The sequence below is a fragment of the Geospiza fortis genome, unplaced genomic scaffold (assembly GCF_000277835.1).
Source record: "Geospiza fortis unplaced genomic scaffold, GeoFor_1.0 scaffold327, whole genome shotgun sequence".
NCBI lineage: Eukaryota > Metazoa > Chordata > Aves > Passeriformes > Thraupidae > Geospiza > Geospiza fortis.
The window spans coordinates 1473227-1496988 of NW_005054410.1; the positions used below are offsets into that span (position 1 = coordinate 1473227).

At 37.0% G+C, this 23762-nt stretch overlaps 1 protein-coding gene across 8 annotated transcripts in view; it reads right to left on the reverse strand.

Moving 5' to 3' along the window:
* SOX6 (SRY-box transcription factor 6) overlaps positions 1–23762 on the reverse strand; it is a 368901-nt gene that overhangs the window by 22538 nt on the left and 322601 nt on the right. For all 8 annotated transcript variants that reach the window (XM_031061343.1, XM_031061342.1, XM_031061337.1 and 5 more), the window contains one exon: positions 8736–8844. In XM_031061343.1, the coding sequence (XP_030917203.1) occupies positions 8736–8844 (109 nt within the window). The remainder of the gene's footprint in view (positions 1–8735; positions 8845–23762) is intronic.

The following is a 23762-nucleotide window of genomic DNA, read 5'->3' on the forward strand; positions in this document are numbered from 1 at the left end:
ACTTGCTTGATGGCTTACACAAACAGTTTAGATTTCTTGACCACATTCTATGGCAAAGCTAACCCTCATGGAAACTTGGCATGGACTATAGCTAAAACAATAAAATAATGCTTTAAATTACATGGGATATTAACTGCATTAATTAGGGCTTGAGGCCTGGCTTTAGCTCCTGGTGGCTGACACAGTCACACATGTGCTCCAACATAAGAGTTACTCTGTGAAGATCCATGAAACATCTATAGAGAAACTGGGATGAAGAAGCAGCCTCTACTATAAATTTGGGGAGGTGTTTAAGTGTCATCATATTTTTCAATCATGTGCCACTTGCAGACTTCAAGACCCTTCACAGATAATTAATTAAATGCTAACAACCCCATTCTGACATTAATGTTATTGATAGCAAAGAAATATGAATCATATTTAAGTTGAAAAATTTTCAGCTCAAGTAATGATGCCAGAAGTAAGGGATTGCCAGTCATCAGATCTAATAATCTACATTATTCAATCCACAAACATTGTTGCTGTTTCCCTTTGATTTTTATTTCACACTCAGTTGAGGAAAATAGAGGCCCCCCTGAAAGGAAAATCATGCAGGAAACAGCCCAGTCCAAGAGAAAAAATACTAACAACTATTTTTAGGTATTTGACAAGATCTGTGAATTTGATTTGATTTTTCAGAAAAAAAAAACAGCTAGTCTACCAGCTAAGCAATTGTTGTTACTATATTAATGATATTCAAAGTCAAAGCAATACAAAGAAAAATGCACTAATCTATTTAACATAAAAAAGTTTCCATAAAAGTAACAGCTCTACTGCCAGTGTAGCTGTTATTCACATAATTTCAAATTTCTCATGACATGAGTGTCACCTAAAACATCCAGAAAATACAACATCAATTTAAAACACAGGGGCTAATTCTGCAGTCTTCAGTCATCCCTAAAAGCTTTTATGTTGAAAAAGTCCTGTTTGAACAAGGGCCATAGTGATCCATTCATACTTCAGTCAATGCTTTGTTTTGTTTTAAGATGGAGAAATGACAGATGGGAATTAAGGATGGAGAAAGAAGGCAGTCTGACTTCACATTTGATGGATGCATTGTTCAAGGTGTGGCTGAACACTGTTCTTTGCTTGCTCACATGTTCTTTACCAAAACAATGATTTTTAAAAGCTTAAGTACAATGTAGTTTGTAAAAGGGAATTATATTTAACAATGGGAGAGGTTTTTACAAAACCACCTCCCTCAAATTACGTGTTATTAAGAAATGCAGAGCAAAAGCAAAAGACTTGAAAATGTGTTGCAGCCATGGCTTTAGTGACCCATTTCCTGCATTCCATCTTCAATAATTTGTAACTTTCTGAATGATGCAACATCATTTTTTGCATCAATATAACTAATTCCTTCCATCCAGTGGCAGCTGTTTTCACTTGCCATATCAGTAATTAGCAAGGAGCTGGGGCTAGGATATGCATAGGCCATTTCTTATTGCCTTTCACATGGGGTGCTGATATTAAAACAACCGATAATGTAACTAGTAAATAATATAACATGAAGAGAAAGAAGCAAAAACATCATGTTAACAGGAGCTGTTCTTCAGGCTAATTTTTCAAGTAAGGTACCCTGGGGCATTTGGGATTTGTGAGCAAAACCAGGAAGATGTTTTCATAAATATAGCAATGGCATGTCTTAATATGTGACCACAGTTACCTGGTTTGGATAAAAAAATAGAGTATTTACCATAAAAGAGTGGTTTACACGAAAATTTACAAATCATTCCTTTTTTTTAATTCCTGTGAAATCACTCCTGCCAAATTGAAAACACAATCATTTATTATTTGTAGAATTTATGAAGACACTGCAATGCTCACACTACACACTCTTTGGACCACTGATCCTGTGAAATGAAATCAAAATACAAATTAAAGAAATATTTTCCCCTTGCTACCAAGTTCTTCACTAGGCGCTTGCTTAGACACTTTGCATATGTACATGGAGAAAGGCAAATGATCCTAAACACTTTTCTATTTCTGAGATACTGAGGCTCCTGAAGGAGAAAACTGTTCACGTTTTAGACTAAGAAAAATAGACAGTTGTACAAAGAGGGCTTGTTTGAATCTGTACCAATTGCTTATGCTTAGCCAGAATATATGATGTTCTTTCCTTAGCGTATTCATATTTCTCCTCCACTCCCTGTGCTCAAGGATTTAAGGAAGAAGGGCAAGATTCCTCCCTCCTTCACTCAGTATGATATAATGGTGGCTTTCTCCATCAACTGAAAATTCAATTGTGCCTAGAAATTTTACACTATTTTATGAAGCTTTGAGCTTCTTTTGTCATAATTGTAGCACTACCAAAGAAACCCTCAGAGAATCAGGATCATGGGGTGTTTTACACCTGGTGGCTGTACATGAGTGTGAAAAATGTTTTAAACCACTGAATTGCTATATTTAATTTTTCAGTCAGTCCACCTAAAAATAGTTACACATACTGACTGATGCTTTCAGCATTTGTGACAATAATTTTCTCATGGGTGAAGATTTTCTGTGTAAAACTGCAGCCCACAGTTGCTTTTTACAGCCACCTTCTAAATTCCTGAAAATAATGTTTTACTATATAATGGAAATTGTGAAAAGCTCTTAGTTATAACTGTGCTTATAGGCGCCCCTATGTAAAACTCAGGGCATTGTATAAGTGGTCAATTGTACAACATCAAAAATCCTAAGTGTAATTTTTTTAAAATAAAGATACTGTTCTATAAGAATCTATTACTGTAGCTTGGAAATGTCAGACAAGAAAGCCTCATATTTAGCAGTAGAAAAAAAAATACCTAAAGCAGTTGAAAATCAAAAGTTAACAGTTGTGGAGGATACCCAGATTTGTTATTATGAAAAGAGAAACATACTATACGGTAAATATTAGTGTCTTGAGAGGAATAAGTTTCAATGCTATGGAAAGATCAGTCCATACACTCCCAGCACAGGATTTTCAGTTCCCCCTCTAAAATGTTATGGGGATGCTGGCAACAATGAGATGCACAAAGTGTTTGCCATCAGAAAAGTGATGGGGTGTTCTTAAAGACATCTTATTCCTATCCCATCTGTAGGTATTGAGTTACTCCAGGGCTGAAGCACAGAATCTCATCCAACACAACTAAAATGCCATGCCTAAGTACTTCAGCCCAGATTCCTATCTGTTATGAGTTATTCTGGAAAATTTAAGGATATCGCTCAAGAATAAGGCACAATCAGATTCATGGATGCTAAAAATGGCAACTACAATTAATGAAGGCCACATTTTAGCATCTGAGCTTATTAATATTAGACATATTCATATAAGGATATATTTTATCTTTAAATATAAAGATACAGTTATTGGATTTGGAGGGTTTGGGGTTGTTTTGGTTTTTGTTTTTTTTTTGTTTTGGGGTGGTGTTTTTGCAATCAAAGGCCTATAACAAGAATTCAGGGCAATAAAAATTCCAGTACTTGAGCTTACTCTCTGGATACATTTCTTTGTGTTCAGACAGCTTTCACTGTTTTCTGATTTTCATCTTTCTCCTCTCAACTGCCATAGCAACTATTACAAATATTTATGTGCGACAAATTCTGGCATGGAGAGGAATTCTTTCCTCCGGTATTTACGAAGCACTGTCACAAAAGTAGGTGATGCTTTACCCTGCCTGTGCTACCTGCTGTTTACACTTCTGCACAGGAGGGTGTTAAACAAGTTACCTCACAGGTTTGGATCGTTCTGGCAGCCTGCCAAGGTTGATCTGCCTGTAAATGTATGGTTCCCTCTCACCTGCCTCTTCAGCTGCTCAGAGCCAATCTTTTTTGAAGTAGGCAAGAAACCCTCACCCTTTTGTATAAGGAATTATTTGCTATTGGGTGTGTATGAGGTTGTTGAGGCTTTGAGCATATGGCAGAGGTGCTCCTTTAATAATACACCTAATAGGTGTGCAAAACACTGGGCATGATGTCTGCCCTCTTACCAGGGAGGGAACTAAATGTTAAGTACTAATAAGGCATTTTCATCTATTTCTATTTGCTTTCAAAAAATTAATTTAGTTTTGCAATGCATCATATTTCCACCAAGGAAAACCAGCTACAGATAGGTTTTTTCTCTTTTACAAAATCTCACAGTAAGATAGGGGCAAAACAATAATATTCAGATGTTTTTGGTCTGAGACGAAGATCCAATCAAGAAAATTACATTTTAATAGATCCAATTCTTTGGTAGAAATGAAGATCAGGTCTTGATGGAATTTGAATCCCTGAATACAACTGCTGAAGGAAACCACAATGCAACCTGAGCTAAGGTAAAATCAGTAATTGTCAACAGAAAGGTTAGGTCTACCCTGCAGATTTCTATCTAGTAGAAAACAAAATCTTAACACACTTCCTACAAATTTCCAGGAATTTGACCACATCCACAAAACCAGAAAGATCCATTAACACTGAGCACATTTTACAATTCAAAAGAAGCAGCACCATCACCCAAAAGTGAGCATCTGTGAAAGGAAAATATTTTTCTAGAACTCAAACCAAAAAATCTTATTTACATCATCCAATGTTCTCAATAACTGAGAATTAGATGCTTTAGTATTTAGTATGCTAAATAATGTGTCTTGGTGTGTCCATCCCTGTCTATATTTCAGCACTGACAACCTCAAATGTTCAAAATTATGAAGCCACCTACAGAAAGAATTTTGTTTCCCTTAAAGTGTTAATGTTTCAGGAAAAAAAAAATCCTTGTTTAGTTCTCTAATTGGCTGTTGTTTATAATTTTGGATACCAGTCACCAAATGTTTATGAGGCTTTGAAATCATGTTTTTGAATTCTGCTAACTACAAATGTATCATATATTTTAACATGGCAACTGGGATTTCAGGTAATGATACAAGTCTAACAGCTGTGGATTATTCATCAATGGTGTCACAGTGAGTGGCAATGTTTTAAATACAGTTTGAGCATGATTTTTAATATAGTTAGCTCAGTCCTGCTGGTGGCTAAGAAGTAATAGAAATATTGGTTTATGTCACATTTAATATAAAACTCTTCCTAATGATTTTCAGGCCTCCATTGAGATGGCTCATTATGAGCAATATAAACTTTGAAGACAACATTGTATCTCTGAAAGTACAACTAGCTACCATTAATTAAATCTTATCTTTAATTAATCTTAAGAAGTTTTCACACACTGGGCATGGACGACAAGCTAAAAAGAAAATCATTCTATACTATTTCATATTTGTCTAATTTCTAAGTTTAAAGAATTTTAATACTTATAACTCATAACTCAAAAAAAGCCAAAAACCTGCAGCTTCAGCTTCTGGTCAATGACCCAGTACCACAAGCACTCCTAAAATTACAGGAAAACATGACTCTGATCATGTCAGACCCAGATCACAGCCATATGTTATAGAAAAGATGTAAGGAGTAGAGAGAAATCATTGCTAGATCCTGTTACAAAGTCATTCCATAAACAGAAGTCTGCTGATACGTCTTCTAACAAATTACATGAACCTTAAATGTTGTGTCAAAACTATGGGAATCAGGAGCACTTCCCAGATCTGGTCTATCTCAAATGCCTGCTGGGATGGACAGACATGCACCATGTCTCTGCACACTTTGGTTTCCTATGGAAATGTGGGTGTGCAGGCAGGGAGGGAGTGGAACTGCACTTCCACAGCCCCTTTGCTCTAGACCACTGGGGAGATTAGAGTACAACCCAAACTCCATTTCCCCCAGTTTATGGCCAGCAGTGGGATTAAATTTGGAATCCTTAGCTCAGGAAAAAGTCTGCTACACCACTGCCCCACCCTTACACCTGCCCCCACCACCCTTTTACAAGAACACTCTGCAAATTGTTAATAGCTTCCCTAAATGTAGTCAATTTCATAAGTCCTAAAATCCTGGTGACGACAGTAAAACCACTGGGCAGATCTAACATCCATCCACTCACTCTGTCACAACTGCACCTGGGCCTCAGAGATCTGGATGTATTTCTGACAAGAAAAGGCAGGGCATCAAAAGTTGGCCATCAAAATGTCACTTCAGAAATCTTTATTCTTTGTTTTATATGTGTAAAAGCACACATAAATATTAGCTAAAGATTTCTACAGCAACCTCCATTCGAATAGTATCTAAAAAAAGGGGAGGGGAAGATTTAAAGTAAAAATGACAATACAGAAAGGAAGGTGTGAAACACATGAAGCCTTTGAAAAACATGACTGTGCCTATTAGGAACCTTTGACATTCAGCTGAGACTGTGACTGTGGCAACACAATGAAATGCAGCAAGGCATTCTTAGAGTGGGTGAAAGAAGAGAAACAAAGCTGGTGAAAGGTCTGGAGTGCAAGTCTGATGAGGAGAGGCTGATGGAGCTGAGGGTGTTTAGCCTGGAGTAAAGGAGGCTCAGGAGAACCTTATCACTCTCTACAACAACATGAAAGGAGGCTGCAGAGACATGGGGGTCTGTATTGTTTTTTCAAGGAAGAAACAATATGACAAGAGGAAATGGCCTCAAGTCGTGCCAGGGGAGGCTTAGACTCTTCATCAAAAGAGTTGTCAAGCATTGAAACATGCTGCCCAGGGAAGTGTCTGAGTCACCACCCCTTTTAAAGGTATTTATGAGATGTAGCACTCTGGGACACTCTAGCACTCGGATTTATGGTGGACCTGGCAATGCTAGGTTGGACTTAATGACCCGAAGGGTGTTTTCCAAACTGAATGATTCTATGATTCTAAAGAATAAGCTTCCAAATTTCATAATAACCCAGGGCTGAAGTTTGGAAGCACAAAATAATAGGAATGCATATAAAAAACTTTGACAAACCTAGAAAGATCTGTAATAGTTTCACAATAATTAGAAGCTGGGCAGAGTCTGTAGCATGGTACAGGATATCAGAGACCACGGTGTAACTGCTGATATTTCAGCAGCACTGTCTGCAATGCACTTCCACTGCAAATTATGTTAGGCTAGAAGTGCCATCTCTTAGCCTGTTTGCCAAATATAAGGGGCAAAACTCAGGTTATATTTTGAATGTATTTTTCTTTCACCCAGTTAACATCTAACTTCACCTTGTCTACAATGAGAAGGACAAATAAGCAGCTCAGTTCAGAACTCCTGCCAATGTTTTTTTTCAGCTCAGCAGTGCCATGCACCCAGCATCTCTTTTCCAGAGATACCTCTTGGCTGCTAAACAAATTCTGGAAACCTGAATCCATTCATGAACTCGGATTTCTAACGTGGCAAGGCCCCATGCCTCAAAGTGCCCCCCCAGCAGCTCTAGGAAGACATGCACACTGTCCTTAACCTGGCACACATCCCTGTAGCTTGGGTTACATGTGGCAAAGCTCCTCTCTGCTCTATCCAGTGACAGGGGAGGCTGCCAATGCCACAAGGGGTATCAAGATTAAATTAAGGGCACTAGGAAGAGAATGGATGAATTGAAGGAAATTAGCTAAACCAACAATGGGGTGAGAGGCCTGATGTCATCTAAACCAGTCACTGTGTGTCTGTAAGTATCCCCTTGCAACTTTTCACCCAAACTGACCAAAAAAAATATTCTTTAACATGTTGAAATATGAAATATTGCTGTTGGATGACTGCTTCTTTATAAACCACCTTATAAATAACTGATTGGTCAAAAAGTGCTTTGGAAAGTCCATCTCCTGATTCCTGATTCCTTTTCTCTAAAAAAAAAAGAATTGTTGCAAAATATCTGTCTGAATGTTATTTTTTGCCTACATTCTGTTTGTTATTTTTCTGTTTACAGATGATACAACAGTGGACAATCAAATTGTATTAAGGATGAATAAAATCTCATAAATAATAACTCCCTAAAGTTTACTGGTCCTATTCTTTTGATCCAAGAAAAAAAAACAGACTTTGGATTTGTCAGATGTTTGGATGTTAATGGAAAAATTCAGAGGTGTTTTAAGCTTCTTAAGCCATAACTAGAATTCCCCCAGTTTAAAAAGGGCAAAATTATTCTCAAACAGAAGTAAATTGAGGGGGCAAAATCCTTCATTCTATCTGAAGAGCATTAATCTTTCAAGAGGTGGGGCTCCTACATATATACACGTGTCATAGGATAGAGAGGATCCCAGTGACATCCAGAGCATGCATAGTAATCCTACTAGAGAATCAACTCAGTCCTGATAGACACTGACTTCCACCTGGGGCTTGAAACATATAGATAGATATATAAAACTCTCTCTGAAATGAGTGCTCTGAAGGCTTATATAATGAAAAAGATCTTTTCATACAGAAAATGTGAAGTATTTTTCCATTATCAATTGATAGCTGCCTATGAATAGAATTCTGCTTGCTAAATCTTGAATAGGTGCTGCACGATGGGTAGATTTCTGAAAATGCTCTAACCTTCTTCAAAGCTGCTGAACACTAAAAAAATGGGGAATATATATCCTTCCTGAGATCATTTTCTCAATATCTCCTAAAATTTTAGTTAGAGTATAAAATGCAAACACTTATTTGGCAGCTGCTTGGGGAAAAGACAGTTGTGTTGCAGAAGGGCTTAGAGGGCTGCAGAGTCCTCTTTGTGTCTCCACACTTTGTTATGGACCTACTTAATTCTCACAAATTCGGACAGAAATTGATCAAGTGTTACGCTGGAATGTAACACAGGCAGTACTTATGACACTGGCAGTATTTCAGCCACATCATCCTGTGGTGCAGTGTTCAATAACCCATGGTCAAAATTGCAACTCACCTTCTGCATCTTCTGGCCTTGTAAGATCGATGACACCGGGGCCAATTTTTCCATCTTCATTGGGTTTCCCTGTTAACTGTGGGCCTAAATTTTCAAACCTTGTTCTTTCCTGGAAAAGAACAGAAGGACTCTTAATGCTCCATATAGGATAGTTCTCATTATATGCCAGTGCATATGGGTATGCATCGATACATGCCTTATTTTTTAAATCTGAACAAATAATGAATGCATCTAATTAGAATTTTAGCTCAGGGACAATTTTTTTCTTTTTTTTTTTTTTTTACAGATTCTGAATGTTTGCATTTATGAAAATCAGTTTTAAATGTGAAACATATACAGAAACTTTGAGATTATTTTGATCTGCAGTGCCATAATGCATAAACGATTGTACATGCAAATACAAAACACTCTTGGCAGCACACAGTGCTGATCGATGCTGCTCACTTTGCCTTTCCACTTATTTTCCAACTTCAACTGAAAAAGACAATCGGCATTTGGGAAACATGAAAATTCAGAAGCTGAAAGAGGAGTTTGTATTAAAATGCACTGGTATTTTAATGAAAAAAGCGCTTTTTCCCCGCTCTGAGATTTAAGTTTGCATTCATACCTCTGTGAAAACACAAGTCTGAATTTTATGCAGAGATTTTCAAAGACAAATATTTGAAAGAAGGAATAATAGAGGACAGAAACAATATTATTTTGTCTAGAAATTTAAGTTGCACCTCAGTGAATAGGGAACTTAAGAAGACAAAAAAGGAAAAAAAGAAAAAAAAAAGGAAAAAGAATACCCACTCCCAGAAAAACAGAAAGCTTTTGAGAGCTGGAGACCTCCATAGGAAACCTGGAACCAGAAAGTGGAAACTGAAAGGTATTTTATATGTGCACCCAGTTCCTCACTCACCCCTGGACAAGGGCACTGTAAAGGCAGTGTAATATTGTCTCTCAATAGTGGTCTCTGTAGTGCTGTGTATCAGTGGCAGAGTGTTCAATGGTTATCATTAATTTAGCATTCTCATTTGAAGGAACATAGCATGTTTTCCCTCTTGCCTTGTTGTTACCTCTTCAGATTAAACTTGGCATTATGTTGTACTTGTGAATGAATGAGACCTTGTTGTTCATTACTATGAAACAATATTAAATGTCATGTCAGCTTGAATTTAGAGACGTGAAATACCAGCTTTCAGCTCCACGAGCAGTTTCTCCATGTTATACTTAATGCATTATGCAGAAGTAGAGTGCTGACTGCTGTTCAGTCTATTGTTCAATGACCTAGTTCTGTGCTGTGCATACTAGACACGAGGAGAAAACATTGGGAGAGTCTCTCCCAAAAGATGGTAGACACTTGGGAATGTTCTTCAGGACAAAACACGGCCTTGACTCCTCATTTGCTCTGCCTCCAGCTACTCCTGCTTTCCAATATTATTATTTTTCTATTGTCATTGTGTTTCAGCCATGAAACCCCATCAGGAAAAGGGAGGAATGTTTTGATTCCTCATGCTTTCACTTCCTTCAGCCATGGATTTTTAAAATTATTCTCTGTTTCATTTGCAGAGGAAAAGAAAGCTCAGTCTGACACTGGATTTGCCACAACATGCAGCTGAGGCATTTCAGGTACTAAATGCATTTCTAAAAGTTCCTCAGAATCTCCCAGTTTTCAGACAAAATAACTCTGCATTTTATATTTAGTTAATTACTTCACTTGTTTTCTTCTGTAAAATCCATGGCTGATGAAGGAGCCTACATCCTTCCTTTCCTACACAAAGGAACTCAAGAGAAGATAAAGAGTTACAAATAAAATTTGACTGTAGAAAGGCACTATAATACTAGAGGCCCAATATTTTGCTGAAAAATGTGTAACAATACACCTGAATCATCAGGATGGGATCTGTCTTACTGGTAGAGAGAATGAAAAATAAGTTTATCAAGGATACTGTGTTCCATTGCAAAGGGCTGATTTGCAGTTGAGATAAAAACAAAGATCAGTGCTAAGAAAACAGCTTTTGGCACATTTATTTTCTCTTTCAAAATATTTGCACTAAAAGCTTTTTTTTAAAGGATGTTAATACAGCACCTGCAGTATTCTTGGAAGAACAGCCTTTAAGTGTGTTTCAGAAAAAGGAGAAATACCTTTCTTCTATAAAAATCAACAGATCCAGCTACATATCAATATGCACATTTGGAATATCTTTCTAGTCATTCATTCTCTTTGATTTTACCAGAAATTATTCTCTTACAAAAAAAATAAAAAAGAAAGAAAAGGAAAACGGAAAAAAAAAAGAAAAAAAGAAAAAGTTTCTGTAAGAACATCAATATTTTGACATGGAAGGAGAAAAGGGAAGATTGAAGATTGTATGATAAGGTTCAGAATCACTAAAATGAAAGCACTTATGCCATAAAAATACCTGCTCTTGTCAAACAAAGGAGCTGTATTTATCACTATTTTATAACCCCCTCCTAATTCATGAGATGATTTAACAAAGATAGATATATTTAGGTCTTTGAAATGCCTTTTAAATTCATTCCTTTTCTTGCTATTTTTACTGAAAATAATCATCATAGTGATATTAAAAAATGTTCAATATTTGCATCGGGTTTACACAAATTCAGAGGACTTTTAAAAATAGGAAAATCTTCCTCAATACTAAAAATGATTTTATCTAATGCATGCCTTTACAATTCCATGAAACACAACAAATTCATGTAACATTTATAATAAGAGAAGAAACTTGTCCCACTAAGCTCGAATCATTTTCAGTGGGATTTGTCTTTGCCCCCATCTTGAACTCATCCTAAAGAAAATAGACTAAAAATCTTTTAAAAGTACACGTTTCCCCTAATATGACTGAGAGGAAGATTGATTCTCTAATTCATATTCCTAGATTAAAAAAAAAAATTACGTCCCTTCATTAAAAATAAATGGTTATACATAGCTGCATGAACAAATACATTACCTACACATGCATCACCTCTGCACACATGTACATCAGCTACTGCATCTATTGCTGCCTGCCTGACCTCCATCAGCAGAAAATTTAGGTGAGTTTGTTATAAAGGGCACTGCTATGGATAGTGCAGGTGTTTTGTCCCCTGTGAAAAGCACTTTTGACCCCTATTTTGAACCGATTTTTTTCTTATTTTTGTGCTGGCTATGGAGCTTATAATGTAAAGTGACTTTAAGTTTTTCCATTTAAATCTTAGCAAAAAAATTTTTAGAATATGACACTGACAACCCTTTCTCGTGACAAGATCAACACAGTCAGTTGGAGTTTGCATTAGGAAACTGAAAGCACTTCCCAACACAAATCAGATCCTTTGTGCTTCTTTATACTTTGAACACATAGTAAAAATAATCCTTTCTTCAAAATGAGAAAAAGAAGAGAAAAAAGAACCTTCTTAGCAGCCAAACCTTAATTTTCCATTCTGTGATATGATTAGGCACTTATTTATGCGTTGTCAGTCACAAACATGCAGAAAACGTAAAAGTTATTGAAAAAATTAAAGTCTGCTCAACTGTCTTGCAGGACTGTTGGTTCTCTAAGTGCTTTGAAATTATGATGTATGAGGTAGATGTTGCATATTAAATAAAGATATTTAAATTATAAAGCCCCCGTTAGTGAGAGCTGATGAATGTTAAATGTTATGAGCCACAAGGCTGTGGCATCCATCATATTCACATATTATCACAGTCAGTGATGGAGCAGCCCCAGTGATGACAGATAGACTGCTAGATAGTTATCCCTTATTTCCAGTGTCGCCAAGCAAGCCTTGCAACCCCTTTGGCATTATTTTTAGCTTTGCATTAAATTAGCAACTTTTCCATCACGTTCTGCCAGAAAGTATCAATTCTTTCTTCACGTGTGGAAGGTAAAAAGAATGATTCAGTGAAGCAGGGAGTAAAGCAAAAGGAAGCCTTAGCCCCTGCCTCGGAAAAGGCTGCAAACTTCAAATGACTAGAAACAAATATAAAATTGTGATCTTGTGAAAGAACAGCAATGAAACAGTAAGCACACAATAATGGCTTTTCTCTGCACTTAGATAAAAGCTGAATTTTTGATGCGCACAGTATATTTTCATAAAATTTTATATACTATGTTTTATACACTTATTGGCTATTCCATAATAATGTGTGTACTAACAGTAAAATTGCTCTTAAATTTATGTGTGTTATTTATACGTTCCCACGTAACAATGCTTTTTGTTGTAAAAAATATTCTGTTTATTAATGTAACTTTACAACCACTGCATCCAGGATCCGTGGTAAATTAATGACATTTTTATTATTTTATAGTGTCATTAAATTTTTACTGATCACTCCATCAAACAGAAGCAATAAAGGCCATAATGCAAACTGGGACACTTAGATCAGGGGAGCAGGAAGGCATTCCATATAGTCTGAAGTAAACTGCTTGCCATAAATGATATTTATACCATCTTTAAGGATGTGAGAATACTTGGACAAGTTTGGCAAAACTGTTTCTGTAGTACTGTGGATTGTGTACTTAAATAACAGTTTACTTGCCAGCGAGACAATTTTTTTTTCAAACCATATGCGAGAAGATGACTGATTGCATCCATCTCTTGAAAAATAATATATGAAACGTAATAATACACTGGGCACCCCTCCCTTCTGGATTACCAAAACTGATCTGACTATACCCATGCCTCAAATTATTTCAACATGCTTGCTTTTTCCACATCTGAAATGTATGCTTAGCCTGAAATGGAAAATGGCATGCATGCTGATGGTTGTGTAAAAGATTTAAAATATATATCTTTTTTTGCAAACAAATACTTTTATTGAAGCAGACGTGTTTGGACAATGATGTAATACCTTTATTTCAATCGTCTAGCATGGAAGCAGTTACCCAACATCAATTTAAAGAGGCAGTTTCTAGAAATCGAATTAATATGGGTCATTCACAGAAGCCACAGAACATTTGACTGAAGGGATATTATTTCTTCTGAGGACAGTGCTTTAGTTAGAATAACTACAAATAATTATCACATGTTGTCTTTATGTATGAAATGCATTTCAATTGAATTATTCTATACTAAACATTCTAGTAGCTTACTTGCTAACTATGATCTATTCCCTTCATGCACCATGGACAGTAAACAACCAGCAAATAACTTAATGTATTCAAAACATAAAAAAGACATTTTCAGTAGAACACAGAGAAAATTATTCCCAGTTTGAACCAGGAGAAATTACAACTCTTTTTTTTCTCCTCCCTGGAAACTCAAGATACAAATGCCCCAAGCTTTTCACCTTCTTCTTACTACTTTTTAACAGCTGGGACTGAAAAGTTAAATTACCTTCCACTTAGAATCTTTTGCAACGTCTTGGCACAGCAGGGATAATTACAAATTGACTTTCAGCCTTATCTCTGGATATTTTAGTTATTATGGGTGGGAAGTTTAAACATTAACCTTATTACAACAATGTCAATCATCCCACTGGTGTGCAGGCATGCAACTCCTGGAATTCTTTGGATGGCAGAGCAGATAAACACAATAGTGGCACTATTGTTACAATTGAAAGCATGGCCCTTGGTTTTGCAGAACTGTGGTGAATGCCTAGGACTCATTTTCAATATCACAGCACTGGGAGTTGCTCCAAAAACCAGAAATTAAATTAGCAAAGCAGGCAAACTTATTGTAGGAATGCTGTTATTTTAAGATATTACAAGATACAAGGTGTACCTTTTCCAAGGATTTACAGGTTTTAGGACTGAAGGATATGCTGACACCTATGATGTTGACACAACCTGCCCTTTCTTTATTTTTTCTGTAAGTGAAACTCCTGAATTCAATGATCTCAGAGACCAAGAGAGGCACAGTGAGTGGTTTTTCACCCTGAGATAGTGCTGCTTCCAGGTTTTGGAGGCCCCTATGCTGTTCATAAACTGTTTCAGCAATATCTTTGCATGCTGAACATACAGCATGGACCAGCATCCCTGCGACAGACTACAGATTTGCATCACATTGCAGTGCCTCAAAGCAAACAGCTTGCTTGAAAAGATGTGGGGAGAGAGAAGCCACTAGGTCTCCTTTTAAATATATTCTTCCATCTTAAAGCATAACTGAAAAGTAAGAGGTTAGAAGCAGATAACAGGGAATTTACAGTAAAATTTCTTTGCCTGCCTGGCAAGCCTCAGCTGGCTTCCATGTGACAATGTGACATGGGCAGGACCATCACAGCAGAAAATACACTCCAAAGTTGTTCAGAAACAGAATTTCACAGTGATTGTCACATTATGAGACTTCTTTTAAGAACCAGGTTCTGGAGTCAAAATTGAGAATTGCAATTTCATCAAAATTTGAAGTGTCTAGAAACAAATCTAGTCTAGAAACCAGTGGGCTAAAAAACAAAAAATTCCCCAGATAAGTAAATGCCAATGCATATAGACAACTTGTAAACACTGTCATCAGCTAATTATTTTGGAAGCCTGATTTTAAGGATCAGAATTCCAAGAGCTTCTTCTCAGCTAGTGTGAGCAGTAGCCATCTTCATCTTGAACACAAATAAGAAGGATTTAAATGAATTCTCTGATTATCAAGAGCATTCAGCAGATGCTAAGATGTTTATAGACTTCAGTGTATGGAAGCCTGCTTTTAGTAGGGAGTCTGTCAATTCAAACCTGTTTTTTAAAAGGGAAAAAAATAACTGATAGCAAATATTTCCACCTAAGGAGAATATTATGTCCTCCTGCACATGAAATATTGCCATCTCCATAACTATGGCCATGGTCTGGAGGCACTCTTAAGCTATGGATCTGCCCTGGTTAGATTACTTTCAACAGGATTACTGCATTTACTGAGCCTCCTTAGCCAAATGCTTTATGTCTTTGTTCATATGGTTTTAATATGGTTTTAACCAATTGCAAGGTTATTTATAAGTTTGCAACTCCCCAGTAGTTAGAGTTATGAAGCGTTCAGACTTAAGCATATCCAGTTGTGTGGTAACCCAACTACTGCTTTCATGCGGTTTCCAACTTTTTATTCATGTACAAAGCCATGATGCATGGCAGCATCTGAGACCATTGTGATTAACTCTTTTTTTCAGCAGCAAGCTCAGGCTGCAGCATACAGTAAAATTACATAAAAGGTAAAGATTAAAAGGTAAAGATTAAAAGGGGAAAAAAATCACACAAACTGTGAAATTCCACCACAGACCGAGGAGAAATTAGTCCTTGAAAAACAAAGGGACAATCAATTAAATTAGCAGCTGGTAAATGAAAAGCAAACAAGAGGAATTACTACTTTACACTCTGCATAATTCTCTATGAATGCTGGAGAATTTGCCAGGGGTCAGAAAGAGTCCAAAGCTTGGTCTGTCACTTGTTTCTAAAAAAGCTGGATAATTTTATGACTGTTAATAACATTTGTAGTAACACATGCTAAGGTAATCAAATCTCGTCCTCCAGAGTGTAAGCTGTTCAACTGTTGAGTCAAAGAGAAATTCCCTTGATTTCTCTGCTGCTCCCTCCCCTCCTGACTAACTCCACAGATTATTAATTGGGAGCCTTCTAGGGACACAAGTTAATTTTCTTTTGTGACATCACTAAATTTAAGGAAGAGCTGGTAAATGGTATAGATCAAATCTATAATCTACCTTGTAATTAGAAGGAATCTGAATGCAACCATTAAAAAAAACCCCAAATTTTCTTCTAATTAAACACATACGTGTGCATTTTTGAGAGACATACAAAAATAAACTTAAATTACGATTGACATTCACTTCTACTAGGAAATAGCAGGACTGTGGTTTGGTTTCTTTCTGTGCTGTAAAGTGACTAATGGAAGCAATTCAATAGCTACTCATGGATCTTTGGAATGTTCATTTAAATTTCTAACATTTGATTTACAAGAATAAAAGTGCAAGGATATGGTAAAACAAAGGGTTTTTTATCCTAGGTTAAATAGTAGAAAGGAATAAATGTAAATTTATATTTAAGTTTAATTTAGCAGGTGGTTGGACCTTGTCGGTTATGGCCTCATTTTCAACAAGTATTTTAAAATTGAGCCATTTAAATGCCAAAAAAGTGAACAAAAATGCTTTTACCAAATTTAGACAATTTCATAACTCTGTACATATATCTGCATGTTTCCCCAGATTTTTATGCTCGTGACTAAATTTCATTGAAGGTATTCTCATGCATTAGAATCAGAACAGAATTTGGTTACTAGCTCAAAACTCTGAATCTCCTTCTCTCTTAATCACCTGCTAATATATTCCAGGCTGAAAACCCAGTTTTAGAAGGAAGCCACAGCAGTGAAACAAGCAGCAAAACTATTCTAGGTTCAGCACAGCAATTTTTTTGGAATGGAAAGAAAAGGCGGAAAAGAAGTCACCAATTTCAATTTCATTGCGGTGTTCTGCAAACCTCAACAGCACAAAGCTGTTGCTTTCAGCTGCTATCCACACAGGGCGTTGGGACAATAAAGGTCTTTTAAAAAATCCAGAAAACACACATCTAGACAGACATGCACACATGTCACCAGCCAAACATCTTCAGAAGCAATCTGATGTTCTTTTGTGAATAATATGCAAACAGAAGCACATAGAAATGGACATTTACAAGTTTAAAGTTAAACTATAAAAGCTAAGATAAAGAAAGATGATATTCTTATAAATACTTCCATTCCATCATTTCAACTGCTCCTTATAACAGGCACATATCAGAGTTTTAGGTACCATCAGATAATGCTGGAAAAACTTTGATAAACCTCGACTAGATGATGCAATAATCAATTATCAAATCTCAATCATTGCAAATTTTCCTACTCAACACATGGCTAGTAGTTATAAAGGTATAAAAGTAAATATTTCAAATATTCTATTTGCCAGTATTTTTTCAAGTAAGGAATTAAACTTAGTTGCATTTTGTTACAGCAACCTTTGAACATGAATAGTATTGTATACTGTAAGTGTAGGTTTGAGTTTCTCCATTAGGGCAAATCCTGCAGGGCTTTGGCAGTACAGACACCTAACCCCAAACATCACAAATGAGTCACTGGGAGCACCCACCCCTTTTTTTTACCTCTATAAACAACACAAGCCTCCAGACATGCCTGTTCCATCCCGTGTTCAGGAAGACACCTGAAGCAGTTTAAATTGGAGATGCAAAAGACACTTGGGCTTAAATGTTCATATTCATATTTAGAATTAGAAATGCAATCAAGGCAGTTAGCAAAATCCCACCAAATGCTACTGTTTTCAAGTATATGCCTTGCCTTGTGCTGGATGTAAATATATAATTGCATACCATGCATACAAAGATTAAGTAGGCTTTTTCTGTATTTATCAAGATGATTTTTTTGGTAGCATTTTAAGTACAATTTTTCCAGGTTGCATTTTATGATTGCTGCTTATATATTGCTCTGTTTATATTCAGGCCTCTTTTGTTATCTTCAGAGAGAAAAGGATCATATCACTAAGGTGTAAAGATGGGTGACAATGGAACAATGATAATAACATCATTATGCAGTGTTTTGTCTCTTGTACCTCCATCACTGCCATGTTTTTTCTGTGATTATTTCAGCCTCAGGAAAAAGTGCTGCTTACTGTTTATGTCAAGAAGGCAAGATTACTGTTTGCATGATTACAATATCAAGTATGATGTACGTAATGCCTGTGATAATATAAATGTACCCCTCAACTAGCTCCTGTCTCTAATCCTCATGCAACTGGGAAAAGAAAAAAAAAACACAAACAAAAAACAAAGAAAACAAAACAGTGAGTTGCAAATTCTTGCAGCCTCATATAGACCTTAACCCTGTAAGGTGCCAAATACTTTCACTCCAGTCCAACAGAGGCCTCAAGGACATGGATAATCAGTACTTAACTCCAGGGCAGCATAGGAAGAATGGACTAAATGCACTTGGCTGAATCAGAGCCAAAGTGTGGAGTTCTTATATGTACACAGAATCTGAGAAAAATAATTAAACAGGTTTCTTCCAGGCTCAAAAAGATGCTTTATCCTTCTTACTGATCATTCTTTTTTTTCCTTTGAGACAGGTGGTTGAAGACCTTCTGGCACAAAGAATTATTCTGGTTTAGGAATAAAACAATAGACAGCCAAGAACTCAGTCCTGTAAGGAGCAGACAAGACCTTGCATTAGCAATGTCCTGGCTGAAGTGAAGGAATAACTCTCCATCTGTGAAATCACTATATTTACTTACTGAACTCCCTAACACAATCAGAACTAAGTTATTCAGAATCTATGTTTTTAGAACATATACTCAAGGCAAAAGCAAAACTGGATTTATGAAGGCTGTGAATTCAGAGAGTCAGAGAATGGTTTGAGTTGGAAGGGGCCATAAAGATTATCCAGCTCTAGTTCTAACACTCCTGCCACGGGAGTGCTAGAACTAGACCACATCATTAGACCACATTGCTCATTCACAAAAAAAAAAAAAAAACCAAAAACAAAAGGCAACTGATAAAGTAGGATAAAGTCTCTCTCTCTTACATGCAAATGCAGGCAAATATGCATTTCCTTGAAACTGGGAGAGATTTACATGCCTTGGAAGGAATAGCTCTTCCATGAAGGAATTATGAATAAAAAAAAATAACAGAGGACCTTAAAAGGATAACTGAAAGCTATGCATTTTTTTCCATGCAGAATCCAGGAACTCTTGCACCTGAAACCATCCTAAATGCAAAACAATTACCTATGTATGGGTGGGAAAAAATAATGTGCTTTTACTGCTGCAATATACAAAGAGGAAACTGCTAGTCTATAGCTAGTGCCACTGGCACAAATCCATTCTCTAGCTTTTCATTAAAAGTAGAATGACTTTATAAACCTTCCTTTGTTTTTATTGAGAAAAATTTGTCTCAAGTTTCCCAGATAAGATATTTATTAAGTACTCTTCTGCTCCAGGCAACAATGCAATTTAGAAAATGCCTTTATACCTTAACAACCAACCTTGAACGGGTGTTTCAAAAGCAGTGGTTTCACCCACAAATTAGCCACTTACGTCCCACTTAAGACCTATTTTTGACCTCATCTTCAGTATAAGCATAAGCTGGGTCCTGCTGCATCTCTCTGCATTTAAAATGCATTTTTTCTCTCTTTTCCCCTATCCTTATTCTCCCACTCTAGTGGATGTATATGGAAAAGTTCATGCAATTTACTGAAGGAACATTCCAGCACCTCATTCCAGTGGAAGATTCTTTGCTGTTCTGTGGATAAATACAAACTGTAAGAGGGAATTTCCTGCCTCATACCTTCCTTACTCCTTTGTATACTTGTATACTTTATAACTGCAATCATGTTTTATAGCTCTTTCTCACAGGAAAGAGAACAATATTGTTCTGGGGAAGCAATCAGTATTTTGGAGTTTTTTACTATGATATATGTAGACAATTGCAATGCTTACCACTGCTCATTAGTAATACCCAAATAATTCTGAAATGGAGGTTGTTAACTGAATCTTCAGGCACAGAGAGGGGAAATTATTATCTTCTGGTTACCCAGAAAGTCAATGATTAAGCTGAGAGCTGAACCCAGGCCTTCTGCACATTAGGCCAGTCCACTGGCTGCTGTGCCACAGTGCCCCTGCCATAAATCTGCTTGATGGATTTTTCAGTCATGGAACATTAAAGGCTCTGCTCTTTTTTAATGAATATGTTTAAAGAAAACAGTACAAACAAAAGCAAACGTAACACTTAAATTATCTGAGACATCCTGCTTTAATGTCACATTTGGATAAAAGTTTTCCTACTGGAGATCTATGGATTATTATACATACTGGATAATGCTTTAGCCAGTACCACTAGCTGCCATACTGGTATCTATTTATGCCTAAAAACAGAGCATAATCAGTTTTAGATGCTTAAGAACAATCTTAGCCAACTTTTATATTGTGACCAAAACTTTGGCAGTGCAGCAGCAGTGGCAAGTAGCAGAAAATTGCTTGCAGCGTTATTTGCCAGATTACTTGAACTATTTACACTGTGATTTCAAGTATGAAGTATTAAAAACTCAAGATTTGGAGAAATCTTGGGCTATATATTTTTGTTCCTAGCTACAACAAGATGCACAGAGGAGCATTATGATACAGCATGACTGACTAAATGAAGCATCTTTTAAACCACCTGAAGCATTTAGGAGTAGTTCAGTTTGAACTGTTCAGATTTCTTTTTTAATTGAAAATTTTGAAAGCCAATTGATTTAAATTAAATTATCAACCTTTCACATCTACTTGTTTAAGATTCATGTTGACATCGTACTAAATACAGCCATATAGTTTGTATTCCAGATAAATTGATCTGACTACAAGCCTCACTCTTTAGTATGATTCTTACTCCAAGATAAATCAATATTTAATATCTCCTGCAACAGCCTCTGTAGATAATTTTAAACCTTTTCTCCATCCCATTAAGTTACCTTTAAAAATTCTTTAGACAAGGCTTCACAGATGACTTCTGAAAAACTAATTTATGAAAAACAGTCTGAAATTCATTAATTCAGATGGAAAGGGTTTTTTAATCTTGCTGCATTGTACTGATCTCTAAATCCATCTCTGTTTAGCTAATTCTCCTGCTCAGCTAATTTCAAGAATAAATAAATACTTCCTGAAAATCTGTAACACAGGTTTTTAAACATAAACAAAAATATCTTTGTACTGCTAGCTTTGTAGTACAAGATATCTCTGGGATATGAGCTTCTGCAGAAACAGATTAACCAAGGCTCTTCCTGACTCCCTGAGAGGATGGGCACTCTTCATCACCAGGTACCAACCTCCACCCAGCTCCAGCCCCGCTGTCACATCAGCTAAGGGGAGCAGTGATAAGCAGCAGCATGTCAGGCTCAGACAGCAACCACATCCCAGCCTCCATTTTGAATATTAAAAACTATGTCTGCTCCCTCTCTCCTCCCCACCCTCCAATCTGGTGCAGCAGCTGAGAAGGAAAAACATCTCTTCCTCCTCCCTCAAACCTCTCCTATGGCTAAGGGCCCCGCTGGGAGAGGAGGCTTTGATATCAGAAGAATGCAAACAGCAAGGCTCAGGTTTGCTGCTTCTTAGGGTTTAGAAACAGAGACTTAAGAGGAATTTCAAGTGATTATACATTGGGAGAACTGAAAGGGATGATGCCAAAAAAGAAGGAAAGAGCTATATACTCTGGAGCTATCTGGTTGTAAATCCACCATTTAAACTATAGGATTTTCACATTCCTGTCTGTGCTTTCTCTCATTCTCATTCCTCATCCTGCAATACACTCAAAGTGCATTTTAAGGGATGAGTTATGCAGGAGTGAAGTTCTGTCCCATTCCTCACGTTCTGACCTTCTTGTCCCCACAAACAGTCCACAGAACTTTAAAACATCTGATTCAGCTATTTGTGGGGTCATGCTGAAAAATCAAACAGTGAAATGTTTCAGTTTAATAAAAGGGGAAGCTTTTGTTTTCAGAGCCTTTGCAGCTTTTACAGCAGAATTGCTCAAATAGTTCTGTCCTTGAGCAGGCAGCGAGCTGCAGCTAAAGCTGCTGAGAACCTCTTTGCACTGGAGAGGCAACGTGCTAGACTGAGATAGCTCTTGCCTTTCAAATCTATTAAAGATCTTCATCTCAGGAGCTGTAACTGCTTTGGTTTCTATCAAAGCACAGCCTAAAATGGTCTGATCCTAAATGAGTTCTGTCATCAGTTACAAAATAGAATTATTAAAGAAAAGAAAATGCGACTGATAACTCACAATGAAGTTTTCAATTTTATCTCCATTCCTTTGCTACTCCAAGCAATCAAAAACGTGATAAATTGTGTATTTTGCTTATGGAAAATGGTCAGCATTTAGCTCAGTTGTGAAGTCAAATCGAAGGCTGATTTAGCAACACGAATGCAGCTGTATAGAGAACATACCCACAAAACAACAAAGAGAGGTGAAATAACACTATCTCTTCACAGCATGAGATGCTAGTGGAAATTTCAATGTGGAAATTGTGTGCTGTCCTATTAGTTAATTAAGATGTGACACACAACAGCAATGAAGGTGCTCTTCTCATGAGACACTACAAGAGCATAAGCAGGGTGAAGTTAAGCAATGGGGAAGAGCAGCAGCAGGGAGAAAAGGAAAGGAGACACAAAGTAGTAGATCATTGCAATCACTGCAAGAAAATTCCCTCCTCTGCCTTGTGATAAGAGATTTCCACTACGTGAACCATAGGCTGACCCACATTAAGAGCATCCTAATACTGCAGCACTGGGATCTCATAACAGTTAAAGGGTCATTAAGTAATGCAGTCCCTGATTCAGAGGCACATGGGCTGAGATGCATCCTTACCATGGCAAAAGCTTTACATTAGGAGAACTTAAGTGGGGTCAAAACCAGGAAATTGGGTGCTTGTTTACCCTTTTAACTGGATTCTTAATGTTCTTATAGCACATATGGTAACTACAGTAACATTAGGGAGAAAGGGAAATCACTTGGTAAATCAAGCAAGGAGTACACTTCATCACCTTCCCTTGGAGGATAACTCACACACGCACTACAAATTTCCCGTACTGCAGTTCATTCCTTTTGCCTGTCCCTGCTAGTGAGTACATCCTGATAAACTCTGGGTGGCTTTTGGACTGAATGGAATGGATATTCTGCACAGCAGAGCGTGCTGGTTATTGCAAACACTGATAGGCACCCCAGTCTATATAGGGTCAGTTTGTAACTGTGAACATTCCAGTTTGGTGAAAGAGGAAAAAATAAACCTTGCAGAAAAGAGGGTGGGAGCAAACCCATAGGAAAAGGCCTTCCTTGCATTTCTAAGTTTTGGGTTCCTTCTGAATGGAAGCCCTAAGAGTTGGCATACTCTTCCTCAATAAGACATTATGATGACACAGTGTGATCTGTAGTGTGACACTGGAAAATAAAACACAGGAGTTATGCCAAGGTCATGCAGGTAATCCCTTTTTAAAGGGGAATCCCTTGGGAGGGAGAGTGCAGCCATACAACCTAATCCTATTCATAGTATTCAGAGAGCTTGAGGAACAGAATTCTGGCAGGGAGGTGGCAGCTGAAGGAATTT